The sequence below is a fragment of the Nothoprocta perdicaria genome, unplaced genomic scaffold (genome assembly GCF_003342845.1).
Source record: "Nothoprocta perdicaria isolate Ctin4 unplaced genomic scaffold, notPer1 scaffold_25, whole genome shotgun sequence".
Classification (NCBI taxonomy): domain Eukaryota; kingdom Metazoa; phylum Chordata; class Aves; order Tinamiformes; family Tinamidae; genus Nothoprocta; species Nothoprocta perdicaria.
The window spans coordinates 4,385,109-4,409,111 of NW_020455477.1; the positions used below are offsets into that span (position 1 = coordinate 4,385,109).

The 24,003-nt window shown below is 33.6% G+C and overlaps 1 protein-coding gene across 1 annotated transcript in view; it reads left to right on the forward strand.

The window, feature by feature from the left end:
- The window catches only part of RASA2 (RAS p21 protein activator 2), a 35,011-nt gene extending 14,745 nt beyond the window's left edge, over positions 1-20,266 (forward strand). The window contains exons 6-23 of the mRNA XM_026040059.1: positions 801-873; positions 2,226-2,302; positions 3,547-3,645; positions 4,501-4,657; positions 5,058-5,206; positions 6,360-6,474; positions 6,918-6,989; positions 7,750-7,873; positions 9,192-9,298; positions 10,509-10,595; positions 10,677-10,754; positions 11,174-11,247; positions 12,243-12,349; positions 13,838-13,920; positions 14,822-15,030; positions 16,491-16,594; positions 17,128-17,317; positions 18,153-20,266. Coding sequence (XP_025895844.1) covers positions 801-873; positions 2,226-2,302; positions 3,547-3,645; positions 4,501-4,657; positions 5,058-5,206; positions 6,360-6,474; positions 6,918-6,989; positions 7,750-7,873; positions 9,192-9,298; positions 10,509-10,595; positions 10,677-10,754; positions 11,174-11,247; positions 12,243-12,349; positions 13,838-13,920; positions 14,822-15,030; positions 16,491-16,594; positions 17,128-17,317; positions 18,153-18,183 — 1,936 coding nt within the window. The 3' untranslated portion in view covers positions 18,184-20,266. The remainder of the gene's footprint in view (positions 1-800; positions 874-2,225; positions 2,303-3,546; positions 3,646-4,500; positions 4,658-5,057; positions 5,207-6,359; positions 6,475-6,917; positions 6,990-7,749; positions 7,874-9,191; positions 9,299-10,508; positions 10,596-10,676; positions 10,755-11,173; positions 11,248-12,242; positions 12,350-13,837; positions 13,921-14,821; positions 15,031-16,490; positions 16,595-17,127; positions 17,318-18,152) is intronic.
- Positions 20,267-24,003: the final 3,737 nt, after the last annotated feature.

Sequence of the window (24,003 nt, forward strand, 5' to 3'; positions counted from 1 at the left end):
ATGCACCATGACTGGAATATTTCTATGGCAAATGTCTCCTCAGAACAGTTAGTGAATGTCTAGGATATTTTCTTTTTTTCCTTTCCCGCATCTGTTTTTCTTAGCAATTTATACTTGTTTCTTATATAAAACATTTTAATACTATGGAAGTCCTTTAAGAGCTACAAATTTATTCTTTCAATATGTTAAATATTGAACGTGTTCTGTCTGTTTAAAATACAAGGGAGTGGGGAGTCTTCATTTTGTTTGTCCTTATGCTGTTTGGCATCTAGTGCTAGCTGTGCTGTCTTCCAAAGAAAATATTGCTGCCTTGGTATTAAGCCTCTGTCTGTAAAGAACTAGTTGGGTTTTCTGTCACTGAGAAGGGATGGGAAGAATGGAATTTGGCATTTGAACAAGACCATAAACTCTGTTCAGACCCTGCAAGTGGCAGTTAAAACCCTGCAAGTGGCAGCTACCAAAGTGTTTGCAGATTTCAATTTAAAACATTTCAGAAATTACTATATTTTACTTGTATTTGTGAACTGAAATATAAACTTACTAATAAGTTATTAATAATACATTTAACTGAATTTTAAAGGCTGGATGGCTGTACAAGATGTATTACTTGAAATTTTAACTTTTCAAACTGTATTGTGAAGAATAACTAGTTCCATATTAGTATTTCCCCTCATTGATTGAAGTGACCTCTAAAATAACAAATTATTTTATTTAAACTGCATTGCCCCATTGACAATAGAATGTCTTTATAATTGTGTGTTTAAGTTGTCTATAGTAAAAATTTTACCACATTGGAACAGGAATGACCAAAAGAAGACCAAAGTAAAGAAGAAAACAAGCAATCCGCAGTTTAACGAAACATTTTATTTTGAGGTAACTTTTTGTCAATGTATAGTTCTAACCTTATATCATGTTCTGCCTGTTTATCTGTTTTCTGCAACCTTTCAACTGTTCTTAAGAAAGTTGCATAGCAAAGTAATGTTAAAGGCTCTCTTCCAACAAACCAAAGAGCTATAACTAGCCCCTGAAATAGCAGTGAACAGATATATGTATCGTGCTGAAGATTGATGGACAATAGCATTCCCCTTCAGTTAGCATGTAGAAATGACTTTTTATAATAAACATGTGTGAGAGAAATTGATCTTAAATCACTCTTTATTCAGTGTCTGTGGCCATCAAGAAGCATTCTGAGGGAATTTGAACCTATGTCGAGGAACTCAGTTTATATTTCTGGGAGCGTACAGCTAAATGAAATACTTACTTCCTTAATAAAGCATTGTGGCAGTTACATGTAACAAAGGCATAAAAACATTCTACTGGACTAAGGATTTTAGTTCAGAATGTAGAAAAATTGCCAGAGATCTAAACATTCTTTTCTACTGCTCTGTTGCACTGCAAAAGGTTTGAGGCTTCCAGTTAAAATCAGCTATGCTGAGAGCAATACAAAGAAACACATAAAAAAAAAAAAAAAAAAAAAAAAAAAAAAAAAAAAAAAAAAAAAAGCTGGCATTTACATAAATAAATGGTGGCATACTCTGCTACTCAGTGAAAAGTAGTAAAAGTATTACATGTACCTCGAAGGTACTTTATGTTACTATATTATTTGTATAAATCCTGATCCTGTTGTGTGACTTCAGTGAGAAATTGTTCTGTACTTACATATTTAGTATGGTGTACAGAGTGTGTTTCAGTTGCCATGTTTAAGATATTGGAAGTGATTTGGTGGGAAGTAAGATAATAAGCTGAAAATGTGATGAAAAATATCCAAACAACTTTGACTTGTAATTTATAGGGCATAGATTGACAATGCAGTCAGTCAGGAAGTGAGAGAGAATGAAAACTAAGGTGGTACAATTGTCGTGTTACAGGGACAAGAGCAGTGAGGTGGTTTGTTTTTTCCTTAAACGTCTCAAGATTGGTTTTAGTTCTTTCTTGGGGCTCATTCTGAAACCAGAGAAAGTCTTGTCAATTTTGTAACCTTTTTGGCTTGTATTTCTAATATATTATTAATGACTCCTTAGATCTAAACTTGCCTCTTCAGTCTGTAATGTCAGACATTCTTGTCCTGTTCTTCATCTGCTTTGTGTCAGAAAGCTGTTCACTCGGTGAACTAGACTTTGAAAAGAAGCACAAATTGACAGAGTTAAAGATTTGGTTTTCTTTGTCTTGTTGAATTATTAAATAAGACAGTAAAAAGTATGTTAATGGGAAGATTTTACTTCCAGGTGACCAGGTCCAGCAGTTATACCAAAAAGTCCCAATTTCAGGTGGAAGAAGAAGATATTGAGAAATTGGAAGTCAGGTAGGTTATGCAGATTAGAAAGTGATTTATTGCATCATTAGTAAAAGTTTCAAAATAGTAAATGTTTTATTTTAATTCTAGAGAATTTACAGAAAAGATCCCTCTAGCTTAGAAAATCATGCAAATTGTGTAGTGTCTTGCTTAATTAAAATGGAAGTTATTCCTATTTTTTGAAGCCTAAACTTTTCTTTCTGTGCCTCTGAGTAAAAAGTCACAAGAACCTTTGATTTGTTTGTAGTAGTTTGGGAAGAGTATTGATAATAGGGCTTGTATTGAAGGATGACGCCTGATGCTAGACAAATATGGTTGACTGCAAAAAAAAAATAAAGAGAAAAGCCTGCTTTATTAACTTCTTTATAGTTTGACATTGCTTTTTAGAAGACATGCATCTTGCATTTTCCTTGCAGATGCAAAGGGTATTTCATCGTGTAGTCTTTTCCCTCTCCATTACCTTTAGAAGAGATTTGACTGTGCTCGATAGTTAAGACTGGAGAGCTCCTACTCTGCTTTTTTGATATGTATGTACACACACAAACTGGAGAATGACAATTTCAAGGCTAGCATTTATTTTTCAACAGAAGAATTTAGTTTTAGTAGCAGTTACAGGACAGTATTTATGTGATACTTTAGCTTCATAGACATCTTAATATTGTGTATTTCATTATCGATGCAAATAGATTTAGGAAAAAGTCATGCCCCAACACATCTAGTATTAATTTTCTTTGTTCTTCTTAACATCTGCTGTCTGTCAGAAATGTCAGAGAGGTAAGAAGTGATAGAAAAAAAACAAGGTGCATGTCTTTTGAGTCTGATTCCTTCTAGAGTTGTAAAAATAAACTGCTCTTTGGAAAAACAAGCGCATGTATTGCTGTGGCATTGCAGTGTGCCCAATTTCAACAGTAAGATATGGCTATGTAAATATATTTGTTTAAAATTACACTTAAATTACATGTGAAGTAATGTATACAGTTTAGGGAATGGCAGCTATTCAAAAGGCATTTATATGGCCAATACCACTTTTCTACTGATGCGAGAGCTGTGATTCTAACTTTCACTGTTGCTTCAGCTGGTCTTTATTGATTAATAAGGCATTTGTTTGATTTCCCTTGATTTAAATAGAGTGGAGTGAGATTTCTAACAATTCCTGCCTCTATGCATGTGGACTAGTGATGTAAGACAGTTGTTAACTTGAAAATTTTTCTTTGTTTCTAGGGGTAATGTTTTTAGTTACTTTTTATTTTCAGGGTTGACCTGTGGAACAATGGAAACTTGGTACAAGATGTCTTTCTAGGAGAAATTAAAGTTCCTGTGAAGGTGTTAAGAAATGATTCCTTTCAAGCGTGGTAAGACATACATTCCAATTCGCTTGTGCACTGTCTTGCTCATCTTCCCTTATAAAGGCTGTATTTTTTATTATTCATTAAAAATATCTGTGTGAAATGTTCTAGCCTCATTCATTTGAATAAGGTTAAAATTCCGTATGTGCAAGGCATAAAGCATAACGCGTCATTCTGGTGTTTTTTATGCTCAGTGAATAAACCTTGTCTGCCTGTGTGTAGTTTACCCCACACTCTAGCCATGTACAAAGTAGTTAATGTGTTTGTAGGTAAGGTGTGGATACCAAAGGAAAGGGAAAGTAGAAGGAAAAAATTATTTCCATTAGAGAGAATAACAAACTCTCGCACTGAGCATAACTGGGGTTGCTTGGTGAATTTAAATGAATCTGTGGATTCCTTTTATCTTTAGCCACCAAGCCTGGAATTGCATTAGTAATTTAAATACAAGTCAGGCTTCTGGAACAATTGATGATGAGTGAATATATTATATATTTTATATATAATATGTTTTTATATGTTATAAGTATATATGCATAAACGTTTATTTATGTTTATATTTGTGTGTGTGTTTGTGTATGTTTATGTAAGGATCTTACACATGTAAAAGTTGAACACTATTTGCCTGTTCTAGTGTTCTATGGTTTTATTCTTACATTTATAATAGGTCATGTTTACTGTTTGTGGCAGTATCTTCAACTTTGTGTACTTAAACCACAGTAGTACTTTTTGCTTTTTTTTAAATATGAATTTTATTATCAGGTTTCAGACTGAGATAATGTATGCTGAAATAGTTATATGTGATGCTTTGCTTTATTGTAGAATTGGAAAAAATAATGCTTGATTTTAAAATTTGCTTTTCAGGTACTTACTTCAACCAAGAGAAAATGGAAACAAATCCTCTAAAACGGATGATTTGGGATCACTTAGGTTAAATATTTGCTATACTGAAGACTACGTACTTCCGTCTGAATACTATACTTCTTTAAGAAACTTGCTGCTAAAATCATCGGATGTTCAGGTACTTCCATTTAAAAATTTCTTTTAAAGGCTTAAAGATTAGATGAGATTGTGCTGCCTTGTAAGAGAAAATGTGTGGAAATTAAGTACAATGATAGTATGTTTTTATTCCTTTTGCTTAACTATTCCTAACTATTCCTGTCACAGCAAGGTGAGCAACTTCCAGAGCATTTACTTCTGCTTCAAAGTACTTCTGTTTTTGTTTTAAATGAACAATCAGCAACAGTCAAGGAACCTGTTCTCTGTGAATGGCAATGATAAAACTTTCTTGTTTCTGGTTACTTTTTTTCAATAGGTGTGTGATTTTGATAGTTCTGATTCACAGTCGTAGTTTGCCAAATATATGTAGAATGTGAATTTATTTTGTATGTGATTTTTTTTTTTCCTTTGCTTTCTCACAGCCAATTTCTGCATCAGCTGCCTACATTTTGAGTGAAGTGTGTCGAGACAAATATGATGCTGTTCTGCCTCTTGTAAGATTGTTGCTACACCACAATAAGCTAGTTCCATTTGTTACTGCTGTGGCAGAGCTAGATCTGAAGGACACTCAGTATGTATTTCATGCTTAGTAATTTCATGCTATTTTTATTTCCTAGAGTTTCAAAGGATTTCATGATAGAACACTGATAAGTAAACTGTTAGCTCTTTCCTCAGTATCTTGAAAAGTGACAAAATACTAATTTTGATTTGTAAAACACTTATTAAAACTACATTAAAGCTGGGAGTCGGAGTTACAAATTAACTGTGTCATTTGGGATGGAATCATTTGTCTAGAAAATTTTCTTGGAGCTAGTGTACAGCTAAACAGCAAACTGGAGTTGTGTCCAAGAGCACGATTTTTTTGTTCTGTTTTAAAACATTTCACTACTCTACAATTCTACTGGCCACTAGATTGTTACTTAACATTTTTAAGTTGCTAAGAATCTCATCTTGTTTCCTTGAGTATGGGACTTAAATCAAGAGTGATCTTTTCTCTTCAAAGATGCCCCGTAAGCAAGTCTGTGCTATCCTATGTGCCTTGGAGCTAGTACCATAGATGTTTTTCCACACTGTTAACTCTGTAGCAGTTTGTGGTGCATGATTTTGCAGCATGTGGTTAGGGAAATTAAATAGGCCTAAGTAGTGACCACCAAGATGCTGAATCATGTCCAGTGGAGATGTGGAAGGGTTTTATTACCAAAGGATGGTTCTTTGTGAAGTTGACTTACTCCAGTTATAAATTAGATGCGACAGCTCACTAAATAGGACTAGAAACAAACCTAGATTAAATGTGTTTTGGTCAAAAAGTGCGTGATTTGATCAGTATGGTGCAGCAGTATGCTATTTATTATACTTGTAATAGTTTTCTCACTAGGAATGCTGGAGTAATAATACTGTATTGGTCAGCTACTTTGGAATTACTCCAGGTATTGTTTTCTCACATTCAGTATTTATTGCTACATCCATTACCATAAACTTTCCAGACTTTTAAAAATGATTTTATGTTACAAGTTTGGAAATATCTGTAATAATATTGTGATTTTTTTATTTTGTTTTATCATTCTTTGTTCATGGTGTCATTGCAACCTGGGTATCTTAAGTTCTAAAATCCTGATGTATGTTGAAAATAAATTTGTTTAATAATGTGATAAAATATTAATTGGAGTTAATGACTGAGTTTCTAGTTTTTTTTCTCACATTCAGATAACATTATTTTGTTACAGAGAAGCAAACACAGTTTTCAGAGGGAACACATTAGCAACTCGATGTGTAGATGAAATGATGAAAATTGTGGGGAGGCACTACCTAAAAGTTACTTTGAAACCAGTTCTTGATGAGGTAAGTTATCTTGCTGAAACTGTTTGCAGGACAGTTAGCTTCGTGACGTATGCTGTCCCTTTGACAGACAGTCATCTTGTATTTTTTTATCATAATAAGGAAGAGGATTTCCAGAGGAAAGTTAATTTAACCCAAATTTGCCAATTTTGGGAGGAGTTGCTTTTTGTTGTGTCTCATATTCTTAAAAATAAATAGTGGGATTTGCTGCTGCTAACACACTGCCACATCTTCCCACGTGATGCTTGTGTAATTGATCTATGTGCAAAGATGCACAGAAAAGTGAGGATGATTACTGCATGTTGTTACAGCTTTTTCAGATCCTATTTAGAGTTTTTCACTGTAGATCTAGGACAGATATCAATATTAAATAGATGTATTTCTAGGCCTTCTGTTAAAAAAATAAAAAAGAAAAATAAAGGAACTCTTAATTATGATTTTTTCAGATATGTGAGTCTCCAAAACCCTGTGAAATAGATCCCATCAAACTAAAAGGTGATAATGTAGAAATTCATATGGTGAGTTTTCTGATCTATTTTCTGATAATTTACATTCTCAAAAAATGATACAAAGACACATTCAAAGGCAGCTCTGTATAACAGAATATGAGTAACTTGATCTATTTATGGTATCAGTATCATTCCCAAATGACTGTACAAGCAAAGATGAATTTTCGTATTGTATATGAAGATAGCAATGGAAAATTAACTTGCTAATGATACCGGGAGGAGGAAATGAGCAGAGGATCACAGTCTTCCCGCAAATCTGTTTGCTGTGATGCTGGGACTTCCATGCTCAGCATCCAAGTAGTAAAATAGCTGATTGGTATTGCTTCACTATTTTTCATTGAAATTTTGCTTGGCACTTGACTTTTACTGGAGGATGACATTAAAGGCAATAGTAACTGCAACAAATAACATTCATTGGGGATGCATGGCAAGTTCTATTTTTTGTACTATATTGTCAAATTACAAAAATGTGTTTTGATAGAGGATGAAATATTGTCAAAAACTGCCCGTATACTTTCAAGATGCCTTCTATTTAAATTTAATCAAATGTTGTCAAATTATCTTTTAACATCAGTAAACCCACATAGAGTATATGAGCTTTTTAAAATAGGCACCGTGCAAAAAAAATATATTTAGATAATCAAGGAATGTTTTATAAAAGGGTATTGTAGTGTTATGTTTGTGTTCAGAAGGAGGGAGAAAAAAAAAAAAAAAAGCCTAGTAATGTGAATGTTGCCACTCTGAAAAATATCTTTTCCTATAATTACAGGAGAATCTACGCTATTATGTAGACAAAGTGTTCCGTGAAATTGTGAGGTCAAGTATAAGTTGTCCTACCCTAATGTGTGATGTATTTTCTTCTTTGAGGCATCTGGCTGCCAAAAGATTTCCAAGTAAGTGTGCTCTTGCTTTTGAAAATGGTGTGGGGAATGAACCACTTAACACCTATGTATACCTTGCAGAGATTTTTAAAATTCTTGTTTTATCCAAGACTTTGACTTGAACTTTTTAACCTGAGAATCAGGCACTTGAGTTTTCTGTCTGCCTATACGCTACACTAAGCATTATGGTCAGTCACCAAGAATTATTTTCAGATACAAAGAAGCAGCAGGTTAGAAGTGTTGCAAGACGGTAGCAAACCAGATGAGATACAGTGGAGACAAAGAGGAAAGTGAATTAGTTTAATGATGCCTTGAATTTGGAAGAGCTTGAAGATTTTCACTGCTTTTAAGAAAGTACAATAAAAATGAAAATGTTTGGTATGTTCGTCTAACTATATGAACTACACTATGACTAATCATGTCATGAGCAGTAAGTTATTAACTGAAAGCTTAAAGCTCAGGTTTTGTTGGGGGAGAACTTAAAATACTTATTTCTATATTAAAGTAATTCTGGAAAAAGTGTTGTAATGCTGCTTAACATTTCAAATAACGGTCTGTGTCTGAAATGCAAAGATACTTAAAAATCAGCAAAAACCTAAAATGTTAGGTAAGGGACTAATAGATGAACTTCTGTAGCCTTCCTGCCTCATTTAACATTGGAACTGAGGCACTGATTTTTTCCAGTGAAGGCATCCCTTTCGCAATAGCAGACTTCTCAGAACAGATTGTATTCATCATTAGAGCAATAATATGATCCAATTCTGTTGCCATGTTTAAAGATATATAATACTCCAAATTAATGTTAGATGAGTAAATGCTCATTTACAGCATCATAATTACATAACACCATCATTTTATGATGCAACTCAGGTTTAGAATTAAAATTATTCAGATCTGTAGACTGCTTTTGTTGTTTAGCTCTGTGTGTGTGTGTGTGTGTGTGTGTGTGTGAGAATAATCTTAAGGGTAAATAGCCTAATAGCACTAATGTTTGAATTCAGTTGCTACTGTATTTTTTTTTCGGCTCAAAATGCTTAGAGCCCCATGTGATAAACACTGCATATAAATGCTTATGACAATCACGTTGTTACTAGTACGAGAGCTGATAAGCCAGCTCTGTGAAAGCAGAGCTTCTTTTTAAAGAGAAATTAAGCACTACATTTTAGGTAGAACATTTCTTACCATGGACACCTTTTTCATTTCATGCACTTCATTGATTTGTATAAGTATCTTCTCTGATGTTATCTTCCTAAGTATTTTTATGTTGACTGTCTTCATTGTTTCTTTATTAAGTTTAGTGCATGTTACATTTCACCATTTTTCTCTGCAGATGACCCTCATGTACAGTATTCTGCAGTGAGCAGCTTTGTGTTTCTTCGTTTCTTTGCTGTAGCCGTAGTCTCACCTCATACTTTTCATTTACGACCTCACCATCCAGTAAGTTTGTAAAGTATTGTTCTGCTTTATTCATATTTTTCAGACCTGTGTATCTGGGAAGGCATAAGTTACTTTCATTGACTCTGTAATTGAGAAATAAAGTAACATTAAATGTCCCTAGATTGACTTTTCTGTGATATAATAACCCACTGAAGGAACCAAGACTTCTGCAGTTCAACTTTGATCTAGGAGAGCTATTTCTTTCAAGAAGGATGTCCTGGCAGGGGAGCTGTTTCTGTGTTAGGATGGCAGCATGACAGAGGGCTCTTCAGGGCAAATGCCTGAACTGCCATTCCTTCCACCATGGGAGTTAAATACCCTCATGTCACTTTTACCCCTAAAGCATGGTCTGTACATTTATTCTGAACATCCTGAGCTATACCTGTCTTGTCAAATTTTTCAAAATATAGTAAAGTGAGTAATCTAATAATCCTCTTATAATTTTATTAGGGGACATGGGTCGGTTATGCCTATACAAAATCAAGTAGACATAAAGAAAAGAACTTCAAAGACAAAAAATAAGAATATAAGAAAGATATACTGTTTCACACAAAATAGAGAATATGTATGAAACCTTCCCATCTGGAGGTGATTTTCATTCTCTTATTTAATCTATGTATTTGTAGAATTTTGTCATTCAGATGCATAATATTATGCAATTTATTATGCTAAAAGATTAGTGGAATTCATCACTTGAATATTGAACATGTTAAAGGGATCATCAAGGCCTCTCTGTTTATAACTCTATATTAAAACAGAGATGAATTAGTAAGCAAATAGTAAAGAAACTTTTAAGTGTGGTTTATATAATGAAGATTTCCTCCATTCACCAGCAACAATTTGTAATCTTTATGCAGTTTTGAATGTTTTTGGAAGCGTTAGTTATGTAGTAGTGATTCGGGAAGCCGAAGAGAGACTTGATAGGGAAAAATATTTTTTTCTGTTCAGCAATACTGAATTATAATGATAATGAATAAATTTTTTAAAAGAAAATATTCTGTGTAGTAGTCTTAAGTATATTCATGTACTCAGAAAGCATAGAAACTTCCATAGGACAGTGCTTTAGATGCACTTTTTTCACAGTATAGAGAATGATTGTGTGTCATACTCTGCTGTCTTCTGTAGTATAATCATTTTTGTGAAATTTTCATTTTTAAATCACAGTAACTTCTGGCATTATCTAAAAATGTAACTTTTTTTTTTATTCTAGGATGCACAGACTTCTAGAACGTTAACTCTTATATCAAAAGCTATCCAGACTTTGGGGAGTTGGGGAAGCCTGACCAAAAGCAAACTTGTAAGGCTGCTAGTGATCTGTCTTATTTCATAGACTATGTTCTTGAAAAGCTTATTTATATCTATATACCTTTCCTTTCAGTCAAGTTTCAAGGAGACGTTTATGTGTGAGTTTTTCAAAACATTTCAAGAAGACAAGTTTACTGAATCTGTTAAGAAGGTACTTTTCTGTTCTTTTTTTATGTATGATGTGTCTGAACACAGGGCAGTCTCAATTTAAAAGCCTGTAGTGTCATTGTTCACTTTCTACTAGAAATGTAAAAAGATACTATCAATGCAATAGAATGCATAAATGACATACATTGTGGACTTCATTTAGAAAACCATTTGTATATTAAATATAAATCACTTGGAACAGGTTTTCTTAGATCTACTGTTTTGGAGCTAGTTACAGAAATCTTCTATAATTTATGGACTTTCTATCTTACCTTGTTTGAAGTCATATATATTTATTTCATCTGTTACCCAAAATAATTATTTTGTATTGAAGGAAACTCTGCATATGGGTTTTCATAATAGGTTTACTTCTGTTTTTTTTTTCAAAATACTATATGTTCTCTTTGTACTTTTTTTTTTAAGTTCCTAGATGATGTTTCCTCTACTGAAAGTAAAGAGCCCAGTGGTCTAAGTGAGCCAGTACATCTAAAAGAAGGGTAAATACATCTTAAATCTGTACCATGAAGAACAGCATCATTCATGTCAACATTAAATTGTCATACACTAAAAGTGTTTGATCTCTGCTAATTATGACATTTCTTTTTTGTCATCTAATAGTGCTTTGTGGGATGTTTCTGCCTATCCTGGCAAAATGTTCCACCTTCATCACAGGGAAAAATATCCTATAATTGGAATATTTGACAGAAAATGATAAAGTTTTTCATAAAAATAATTGCAAAAATGGATGCTTCTGAAAAATGAACAAACTGTCTATTTTGGTGCTGTTAATTTAAACATTTGTGGGGGGAGAAAAAGTTTTTAACTTGCCTAAGAGATTATTAGCAATTGAAGATTCCTCTGTGGAAAAAAAAAAGCATCTGAACTTAAAACATAAACAAATAAAATGCTACCTAGAAATGAAGGAGGAGATGCTGAAAGTATGTCAACACTTGAATGTGTCAGTTTGGAAGCTAATCTATATCAGATACTGATGGCACTTGCTCCAAGCAGTAGTTTCCAGTGAGTAAACTTTAAACAGTCCTGAACACAGTTAGTGTCTACTCTTGCTACTGAGTCTTGTTCAGGATCATTTCATTTGTTTTCAGTTCCTAATCTGGATAAGAACGACTATGCTTACATGTACAAAGTGGCTGGAAAGAGAGAGAGAGAGAGAGATGGAGAGAGAGTGTGTTCTATGTGAATAAACCTTACTCCCTTCTGGGACAGTTTGTTGCTCAGGATCTGAGTAAGCCAGAACTCATCTCAAATTGACTGCTACAAACAGAACCTGGATTTCATATTGTTAAACTCCTTACCATTTAACCAAGTCATGTACATGGATCATCATGTGAGAATAATTATGGGGATGTTTTGAACAACTGATTAATAGAATCTTTATGTCAATGCAATACAATAATGTGTAATCTTAAGTGATTTTGAAAGCCTTTTCAAGGATTAATGGAAGCATTTTTGTCTATTTCTGTATTTACAGAGAAATGTACAAAAGAGCTCAGGGAAGAACTCGGATTGGTAAAAAGAATTTCAAGAAACGGTGGTTTTGTCTAACAAGTAGAGAATTTTCCTACCACAAACAACAAGGTAAATTATGTTTATTTTGCATAACAGTGTTTTCCTTAAAGTATGCAGTATTAGTTACCTTTGCTGTGTTCTCTGAATGCATCTCATCTATCATAGTCCTATTTATGTTGCAGAAGGCTTCTACAGCACTGTAGTTGGAATTTAGTGTATGCAGCTGTTGAATACTGGCTCTGAGAGATCCAAGATCTCAGTCCTTCAGAAGTCCAAACTTTTTTGTTTGTTTTTGTTTTTTGTTTTTTTTTCCCTGCTGTAGTGAGGGATTTATTAAATGCTGGTGTTAGACTTCTTAGAGTTGCTATAGATTCTTTTATTTGTTTGTTTCAGAAGTAGCTTTGCTAATGAGCTGGGAGGTGGATGCAGGAGTTTCTCAGGAAAACTGTTATCTGTGCTTTGGAAGTTTGTTGAAAGTATTTGAATGAATCAGTGCTTTCAGCAAAATTGTATTTCATCATATATTTTCTATTCATTTGTTTTATAGACTTTACTTGGTGTGGGTGTGTTTATAGTTAAAATTTTCCTTGAAAATAAATAAGATTTTTGTAGATTATTACAAAACTCTCTATGTAGCTGAAATATAGAAATATATAAAGAACAGTCAGCTCCTTAGCTCTTTGGATGATGCTTACTTTACTGTGCGGTTTATTTAAGACGCTGATACAGTAAATCCAGACAATTCATGTCCTGTTCATGTTTGCAAAGGAAAGTTATTGTTTTTAAAAGTGGAAAACTAAATTTTCCTTTGACTAATTCTAGAACTGCCAAAGTTTCTTCGTATGTTTTAATACCAAGCACATCAGATAGACCTGTAGACTGTCATATACATGATGGTTGTCAGCATTGGATAACAATGTGATGCAACCATCAAAAAAGCATATGCTTAGGAGGTGTTTCACTACTCGATTTTTCTGCAATAATCTGGTGTATTTTCTATGTGGTTCATTTGGGTCCTATGTCTTGACCACAGAAAAGTGTTTTGGCATTGGATGTACACTTTTGATTCTCCAGGATTGACTTTTGACAGCCACTCTTCTTGTACCATAATGATAAACTATGAGATTACTCATGAAGTTGGCATTTAGGATTGCTTTTACTTCTGTATTTTAAATTAATGGTAGATTAAAATTTAGGGGAAAATTGGAAAGAAAACATGCTAAACTTAATTTCTTTTTATTCAGACTTTTAATTAAAAACTAAACCAAATAAATAGCACCATATTCTGTCATATCTTACAGATTCTGTGGCACATCTCACCATCCAGTTCTCCTTTTTGCTATAGGGTTGAATATTATGCCAGTGAGAAATGGCAGATGATTTCCTAATCTCTGCTGAGTAAATCTTTTCGTTCTCTGATCATTAGAGTGTAGTCTGATTGATGTAACTTTTCTCAACAGTTACAATGCACGTTTTGAGAGCTTTTATATAAATGTACTGAGTTTTTTTAAAAAATCCTATTCTCTTGCTCTCATTATCTGTTTATATTTTTTGCAGATAAAGAACCAATTTTCACTATTCCGATCAAGAACATCCTTGCAGTGGAGAAGCTTGATGAGAGTTCCTTCAACAAGAAAAATGTGAGTCAAAAGTTATTTGACTTGCTCTTCAAATAGAAAATCTTAACTAGCTTAAGTAGCCCTACAATAGGGTAACTTAAAACCTCTTACTAAAAATATTGAAGAGGTTTTGCTCATATATCTGGGGAGGGAAAAAAAAAAAAAAAAGCCACAGCTGTTTGCAGTATTAGCTGGTACTGAACATGGTACTTGAAGTCTGGATTTTTTTTGCCTTTGTCCTGTTTTATCTTTGATTTTGACTTGTGTCTCATTTTCCAAATTTGTAAAATGAAGGTTAAAACTATGACCTTATTACAAATGACTTCTGTGCAAGCTGTTGTTAGTATGAATTATGCCATGTTCATTAAAAATGCAATACTACCAGGCTTGCATTTCATCCTTTTCATGAGAGCTTCCTCTAACTTTCATCAGTTTAGAGAATATACTCTTTTTCAAAGTCCCATGCTGGACTTGTAAAATGTGAGTATTTCTGCCATTGTTTCAATCAAAAATTCCTAGGTATTGATAAAAGCACAGCTGTTGCTTGGGCTGAGGATGGCTAAAGGAGAAGCTTTTGCGAATCTTCTTTCACTCAGGATATGAGTGCACTTGAGTGCATTTAGGTGTGTGTATGAAGATGACAGAAAACGCATCCTGTTTACATTCATTTTTGGATGAAAAAAATGTGTAAGCAGCTGTATTTTTGTTTGTTTTTCTCCCTGGATAGGGCTGCTTAGTGTAACTAAAAAAAAAAAAAAAAAAAAAAAAAAAAAAAAAAAAAAAAAAAAAAAAAAAAAAAGCATCTTAGTCCATTTTCTCAACTTAGTTTGACTTGTAAGAGGTCTTAGTCATAAGATATTCAAAATTGCTCAATAACTGTACTCTTTCACTGAGCAGAATAATGTTGCTTTTCCATCTACAGATGTTTCAAGTACTACATGGAGAAAAGCCGCTCTATATTCAGGCAAATAACTGTGTAGAAGCTAGCGAGTGGATAGAAGCTCTTTGCCGGGTAACCAGATGCAACCAGAAAAGACTTAATTTTTACCATCCTTCTGCTTTTCTGAATGGGAATTGGCTTTGCTGCAAGGCTACCATAGAGAACACAGTGGGCTGTGCTCGCTGCACTGCGTAAGTTGCTTCTGAAATAAAAAACATGTACTTTTTAGGACAAAATTGATTCGCTCTAGAGCTTGAGAATTAGAAGACATGGATTTTAACAAGCTTTGCTACTGAAAAGTCTTGAAATACTAAAAAAGTCTTGAAATACTGTTTTTAATAAATCTTCATTAGTCATAATGAAGTTAGTACTTCATTAGTCATCATATGAAGTATTAAAGGTAGTCAGTTCAATATTTCATACCACGTTATGGTATTTCTTCTCCAAGTGGGAACTTGATAAAAGGGTTTTAGTGCCAATGTCTCTTGTCATCTGTGTTCTGAGCTATCAGTAATTGACTCCAAGCTGTATCCTGGCTGTGAATCTGTATTGCATCTGTAGCAACCAAAAGCAGCTTTGAACGAGCATCTTGTGTGTCTCTTAGTTCATAGTGTGCATAATGATGAGCACATTGAGAGACATCTGATCTGCGGTAACTGCTCTGTGGCAAACGTTGACAGGTGATGATTTCTTGAGGGCTGTTGCTTTTGGTGCACTTGAGAGATAAGATATCTTAAGTTCAAATGCCAAGTTTCATGCAGAAATATGACGCACCTAGATCACTTCTATAAAGTTATAGAAATAGTTTACAGCATAGGGCTTAGTCTCTAAAAGTCTTTTGTTTTCGCTAATGACTTTGTCTTATTTTGCACAAATTTTTTTTTTCATTGAAATCTCACTATTCTGAAATGGAATGTACTGAGAAAACAAGCCAGTCATAGGTGTAGATTTAGATTGATCATTTTAGGGGATTATTTTCTTTGGCTTTTTGTTTCTTTTGGGGATTGACAGTGGGGAGGTAGGTACATTACAAAATATTTTGCTGTTTTGGTAACATATTTAATGCCTTTCATTAACCCGTTGATTTCTTAAAACAAACAAACACTATTTTTTAATAATTTGTCCTTAAATCAGTGGTTTGCATAAACTACTGATTAAAGAAGACATTCAATTCTCGTAGAATATAGTTCAGACTAAATGTTGTAGGTAAACTTTCTGCAAAAAGTATCATAATTCTTCAAAGTGACTTAGTTCATTCATACATTAGGTTTGTGTTCTTGTGCTTGTGTTCTGGTTATTTCCAAGCATAGCAGCTTTTTAAAGCATCATTTAATTGTTAGTTAATAACATCAATCTTACGTTAGTGTTTCGAAATATTTTTCTCTTTTGAAGTACTAAATACTAAATTCTATTGTAAGAATCATTTTTAGTACTGCTGTGGACTTTTTTCCTTCAACTTAATATTTTTGATTCTGTAAAATCTTCACAATAAATGCAAAATTTTGTCTAGCAATTGTGAAATTTTCTGTGAGACATAATAAAAGGATAAGCATATTGAAACTGAATCAGTTTTTATTTGCTTTTAACCTTTTAGAGAATGAATTGCATTGACTACCTGTATCTTTCCATCTTTTTTTTTTCTTTCAATTAGAGATGTCCCTGCTGATACGCAAATTGAAATTGATGGAGACAGAGAAACAGAGAGAATTTACTCACTTTTCACCATCAACATGTCCAAACTGCAGAAGCTGGAAGGTATTTAAATAATAATTTAGAAGAACTTTACTGGTAATAGTCATCTCTACTCCTTAGCTCCATGTTATCAAATTGATGTCTTAACATTATCTGAATAATAGAAACTGTATAGAATGTCCTCTGCTATCAAACTGGAAGCATTGGGTATGTAGCTTACTCTATATGAATTTGCATATAGAAAGTCTTAGCAGTGGTCTGAATAACAGGATGCCTGCAAATATAGGCAGTTGTTCCCCTCTCTTTGCTCTACTTTACCCTTTTGCTGCCTAGGCAAGGAATTATATACTTGGTTGAGTTCTGAGAAAATGTTGGTCTTATGGTAATGCGAACACAAGAGGTGTAGATGCTAGAGATAAATATACAACCATAGGCCACAAAAAAATCTTAGTACATCTAGTTAATGCTCTTTCCTGTTTTTGTATAATCTACTTTATGCATAAGCTCAAATAACTTAATATATCAAAATTACAGTATAAGAGATGTACTTATTAAAAGTCAAAATTCTAATATGATACTTGTGATAATTTTTATAGAGGCTTGTGGAAGTATAGCAGTCTATCAAGGTCCCCAGAAAGAACCAGAAGACTATTCTAACTTCACCATTGAAGACTCTGTAGCAACCTTTCATACACTTAAACAAATAACAGATATAATAGAAAAGCTGAATGACTCCCATGAAAAATATCGAAAGAAGAGATCGTCTAGTGCTAAATATGGCAGTGAGTAAGTATCTTAATATGGACATATGTAAACTTGTCTAAAAAAATCACTGAATGAGGCTAGGCTTGCTGAGATGTTGATGATTTAATCTAAAATTAGATTTTGACAAGACAAACATCAATTTGTTGTATTTTTAATGGAACTTTTCACAAGTAATTAGATAAATGAAGAGTTACTCTGGCATGGATTTGTCTGTGCTGATATTTCCATCAGCATGTGCAAGGACTGTGTTTTCTTGCAACCTAAATTTTGTGTGAGCTTCAGATATTACCCTACCTTCTAATTTTTTTATAGTATTAAGTCTTTTTATATATTAAATTTTTTATTAAAACTTCAGTTAATTAAGATACCAAGTTATGTAGACTTATGTAAAAATTATATACATATATATATTTTTCATGCTGTATTTGTATTTAATTCACTTTCTACATTAAATGGTAAGGTATATTTGTTGGTGAAGTTCAGAGAATCTGTTCTTTGGAGAACACAGCTGCTCCAGAGCTCATTCTTTTATTTCTCTTTGCCAGCTAATATGTATAGAACATTAGTCAAGCTTCTGTTTTCTTGCCATCAGGAAGGCTTGAAGAGGAATGACTGACATCTTTTTAGTTTGCCTATTTTTAATATTTGATCTAAGAGTTTTAGAAAAAATGATATTGACTTAGGAGTTTGGCATAAAAGCACATAAGATTTTCAGCAAACCATAGCATTTGAGAAATAGTGTTAGAAAATGTTCAAATAATGTTTAGCATTTAAATTATATGATGAGCATTGGAAAGCAAGTATCACCTTGAATAAATCTACATGTGGGATATATTTATTTTTTTCTTTTTTCCAGAGAAAATCCAATTGTTGGAAAAGTTTCCTAACCAAAACAAACAGTGGCTTGTGTGGATGAAGAAGGAACTGGAAAAGTTAATGGGTTGTCTTTGGTGTTTTTTTCTTTTTTATTCATTACCTACACCCTAACTACTTTACAAAGTATTTAAGAATGGACATGAATGCTAGTTGTGTTGACAATCTATTTAATATTTAATAGAAAACTTTTTGGTCAGAAATCTGGTCTTAAAGTTTATTCCCTTTTTGCTGAATAACTTGACATTTCAAGTTCTGGAAGCAACAGATGTGAATAAATCTAAATGTTTTTTTCTGTCATTGCTGTCTGATTGAAAAGAACTCTAAACAAATAAGCTTTTTAATGGAAGAAAATCAATACAGCAATTGTTGATTGGATTACATCTCTGAGTATATGTATACTGCAAACTTGCATCAGTTTACCATGAGTGCCTGCCCTGCTGATAGGTATCTTGAAATTGAAATCCTGAAATACTTTGACATGGAAAAAATAATCTGAAGCTTCATATTTAGCTCATTTGACCTTTCTTTTTCTCACTTTAGGTTTTGTCAGGACTTTGACTTGATGCTGAAATTTTAAAATCATGCAGTATGCTGCCAATAATCTGGGCAGCAGATACCAGTGTTAGTTATTTTAAGTACTAACGAAAAATCAGGGAATATATATTGTGCCTCATGTTTACATTTGGGGTGAGTAACATATGGAATGACATTAGACCACTGTCTCTTAGGATTTTTTTTAAGGCACAGATTTTTTTCTTTATTAAAAGATGCAAGGTAGCACATCTCCCCTTGCCACCAAAAAGTTCGTCTAAAGGCAGAAAATACAAGCATGAGCAGATTGTGGTTAAGAAAGTACTGATCAACTTAGATGATCCCACATATGATTTTCTTTTTAATAAAAAGTAATAATTATGTCCAGTTTATCTTTTGACTACAAGTCTAATAAATAATACATCTCTAGTATAGTCACTCAAAGCACTTTAGATATCTGGACTATCCCAGATTATTTTTAGATACTTTGTAGTATCTGCTTGTTACGATCAGTTGAATGATCAATGTTGTTTTGGTAATGCTTAAGTGATATTTTTGTGTCTTTAGTTGTATGAATTCTTATTTGCCAGTTAATGCAATTTTAAACTGGCATTCCTGACTTTAGGAAGATTAATTTTTTTGTTCACTTTATCTGAGAATTTAGCTTTTGTTGAAAGAATGTATATGTATAGAAGCAGGAAGAAGCAAAGGTATTACTGTGGCAACCTTGCTTCAGCAGTATTAAATACAATGGTACTCCTTAGGTTATCGTTTTTTAATAATAACTGTCTATATGTGGTACTTTTATTTTTGAAACATTTACTGTGGGATCTTTGTGGGTGTTTTTTTTAACAATCATGGTTTGCCCAATTAGGAATGTAACTTATCATTAGAAAGATTGGAAATTCACAATGCTTGAAAACTCTAATGTACTATACATTTGCAATACTGTAAGGCTTTCTACAGAAATATAATCCAATTGGCAAGGCAAGGTTGAAATATTTTTTGAAATGAATGTAAACTATTGTAAAAATGATTGTTTGTCTTTAAATCTAGAAGAACTATTAGACAATATCTGGAATTTAGATCCAGTATCTGCATTGTCACAATCATTTAATCACCTGCAATTAGTTTTGCTTTTATATATATATATATATTTGTATTCTGAGGGACTTTTAATTGACTTCACTTGAAATTGGGGGGATGAGTGGGTGGAGGGGGAGGAAATTATTAATGCCAAGAAATGTGTTTTTGCCAAAGTCAGTAAGATCTGATGAATTGCCATTAAAAAGCTGCCGTTAAAGTTGAACATTATTTGAGTGTTGGAGTTAAATTTTGTGGTGTATTGGCCAGTCCTGTTGCAAAATGGTTCCTTGGAGCCATCTTCTGTTGTTTTCAATGACAAATTAAATTGTGTGCTATTGCAACATTTTGTAAAAATTTATGCACTTTTATTTGTTTTGGTACTGAAATATCTAGGGGGAAAAAGGCCATTTAATATTTGTGATCATTAAGATTTAATATCTCATTTAAAATTTTTAAAGGCAGTAGATGTTCTAGACCTGAATTAGGTACAAATAGGATGATAAATAATAAAAGTTGCCTTCATTTTGATTAGTCTAGAAAGACATTCAGTAATTAGATCTATTTGGATTGTAAATTACCATTAGTTTTAATTTGTATTATGATGATGTATTGTTGAATGTATTTTTATTTAAATTTTATTTTCTTATCAAAATGTTTTGTAACATTACTTGAGAATAACTCACCAATAAATTTACAACAAACTTGATCTGTTGTCTATTTGCTGTATGACCTGACTTTTTAGGTTACGGTTATTCAACGACTGAATTAAATAGGGATTTACATACTGTAGTTTAAGATAACAAGTTGCATCCATTTGACAGAAAAAGCATAAAATGAAGTTGAGGTATCTTTTTTGGTCTTTTTCTGTCATCTGCTCTCACTCCTCTGTTTATGGGATTTATTTAATTGGAAAATTGTATATAGAAACATGTATCAGTGTCTTAAGATGTTTTCTTTCCTTGTACAGAAAAATAAGCATGGGAGTTCTTTAGCAGGAGTTACAATGCGAGTTGGAGTTAATTTTGATTGATTCTGAGGTAAGCTCTTGTATGGGCCAGTCTGGTTATTCATAGGCAGAGATTCAGAAAGAGGAAAAATAAAGATGAAATTAACAATAACAGGAGGTTCTCTGTGTAGATCTTATTAAGGATTCTGTGATCATTACAGCAGAATGATCTAATCTTTTCATAAATACGCCATCTTCTCTAACCATTTAGTTATTGTAAGTTTTTTTCCTAAATTGTGACATCAAAGAGCATTAGCATAAAAAGTCTGTAGCTTCTTTGCAGGTTGTTTTTTTTGGGCTACCCATAGATAAGTACTGCCTAAGTAACTCAAAAGTAATTCTGAGAACCCTTAATTTTTTTCAAAGGTCATGTATGAATTTCTCATACATACATCTCTATTATTGGGCTCTTTTTTTTTTTTTTTAAAGAGTCCCTTCCATACTACATGCAGATAACTATAGTGGTGGTGAGAAAATAACGTTGTGTGTGTGTGTCTACTGATCTAGTCTCTTAATAGGCTATGTATAGTCAATAGAAGCAATAACATATGGAAAATTTTACAAGACATCTTTCATTTCTGTATTTTAAAGTATAAAATATGCAAACACATTTACATATAGTAAGGACTGATTCAATATGTTTTGGAAGGAGTATGTGTACAGAGTAAAAAATCAGGTCAATAAGCATCAACTCTCAGTAGCAAATCAAGACTTCTAGTAGAAAACTTGAAAAGGCACAAATCTAAGCAAGCTATATGGTAAGCTATTTTTCATAAAACTTTTTAAAAAAGACATTCCCTTCTGTATGTTAGGTCCAGTGATACTTGTTATGCTGAATGTAATACAAATCATTTCAGAATCTGATTTATTATTGCTTCTCTATCTTTGCACTCGCTTGCATGTCTGACTGTCACATCATAATCGCATATATGCTGCAGCACAGAGAAAATGGTAGGGATGTGTGCGTTTTAACTTGTTCAGTGTTCTAGGTAACATTAGTATATCTAGTATATTTCTGTGGTTTTTTTCACTCTGATCTTTCCTCTACAGAGGTCTCCTCAGTATAAAAGTGTTACTCTTCAGTATAGAAGACACAATATTGTTTCCAAAACGTTTGTGTTGGCCTGTTTTTTTATTTCCGAATGCAAAATTTGTAGCTATTAATGTTGAAGTCTATTTTCCATTTTCGCAATTGCATCAGGCAGGTTTGATAAAAGCCTAAGAATTGCCATAGTTGCTGCTGTACTTACTCCTTCCACTGTTGTCCTCTTTAACAGGCCTACTATATCTGCCTCTGCTGAGGTCTTGGCTTTAAGCAGGACTGTTTGGTTAATACTGGCCATTGAAAGCCTTGTTGAGTATCTTCCTACTGGTAAAACAGCATGGAGAGGCAGAGATGATCTAGAGTTTAAGAAATAGTTTTGGCATGGAACTGTGCTGACAAACATTATCTACATTTTTAAATGACTCTGTATTCTTTTCTTTGGCAAATTTATTGATTTGACACAGTACTCAAATGTTCTGATATATGTTATCTATTGACAGAGTAAACAATAAGTGTAATAATAAAACTCAGTATGTGCATTAGTTGGCCAAGATACACACTTACATAACTGTTCTTTGCATTATCATAAAATCAACGTTTCCATCACAATTTTGTTATTAGTAAAAATAATGTTGGATTCTATGTTTCAGAGAAAGCAAGCTGTGGAAAAAACAACAAAAGTCTCAAAAAGTTGTACAAGAAAGGAGGGAGGCAGAGAGAGAGAGAGAGAGGAAAACACAAACAGGTCATAGCTAGAGCTCTTCATTCTTGCAAGTCTCATGAAAAAAATCGGTGGAAAGCATTCTACATTCTCCCAAACCACCGTCAGTGCTATAATCACGGTTTGAAAAGATGTATAGAAAATGAAAATATTCTTAAAAAGGTAAAGATGTATCTCTATATTCCTTTGCATTGGGCTTAAAAGTATAAAAAGAAAGCAGCTATTAGGTAACGGTGCAAATTTTCTCCGTTTTGAAGAAGGCTGTCAAACACTTGAGAGTCTTGGAAGAGTATTCTTTCACATGGGACTTAAAATCAGAAATTCTAAATATGGATATCTGCTATTATATTTTTCCCTATTTTATAGTGTGCACTGAGCAGCTGTGCTAGCTGAACCATCATTTAATTGACTGAAAAACTTGGCTCCTATATTTATGTATTCAAGTTTGGACATTTTCCAAACAGTAGAGTCCAAATGGAATGAGGAGATATAGTTGTATTCTTGGTCTGAAATAGTGAATTTCTATGCATATATAAATCCAGTGGGAGGAAAAATATGTAGAGAAAAGTTGCTGATACTGCTCTGTAGCCCTCTTTTCAATGTTATGTGTGCAATGGGAGTCTGTAGGGAACAAATGAGTTGTAGAGCACCAGGAAAAAATAATCCAGTTTTGCTTGGATTTTTTTTAAAGCACTTTAGGTCATAAAATAGCAAGGAAAATAGTGGGTTTTTTTTTCCAGCTAATAATTACACCTCTAATACAAGATACACAATGTTAAAGGTACCCGAATCTTCTTTCCTCTCAAGTCTTCTAGTGCTCACGTAAATTCTGAGACTCAGACACATGTTCAGTGAGAACATGTGCTGGTTTATTTGTGTGAGTAGACAAGGTGAGAGCGGGCTCATCAGGACATAAGTAATTAGAAGCTATCCCATTTTTAAAATTATAAATTCTTTTGTCATCCTCTTCAGTGAAAGCAGTGTCTCCTCTCCTGCTCTGTGTCTCTTCTTCCGTCCATTTCCAGCTAGAACTGTTTGGTTTGTTTAGGAAAGGAACTTTTTATTTATTTAGGTATTAATACCTATATGTGTTACTCGCTCATTTCTCCACGCTCTGAAGTGGTCATGGAGACTCAGAGCTGGACAGGTGTGTTAGTAGTTTCAGGTGCAGAAATGGCAGTGCTGTGCTTCTCAAATGGCAGCAGCTGTGTTAAAATTCCCTCGGGTTTTCAGTTGTAGTGCTTCACGGTTCTCATGAGTTGCTGTATGCTGAATACTTTTTAGTCTTTTTCCCCTCCACGTTGTTTTTTGTGTGTGGGTTTTTTGGCGCCCGGCCGCGCCTCAGAGGCCGGGCCGCGTGGCGCGCGCCTCCCGCGCGGCGCTGCCGGCGGTGGCCGCGGGGCGGCGCCGCGTGCCCGCGCGGCGGCGCGAGGGGCCGCCCC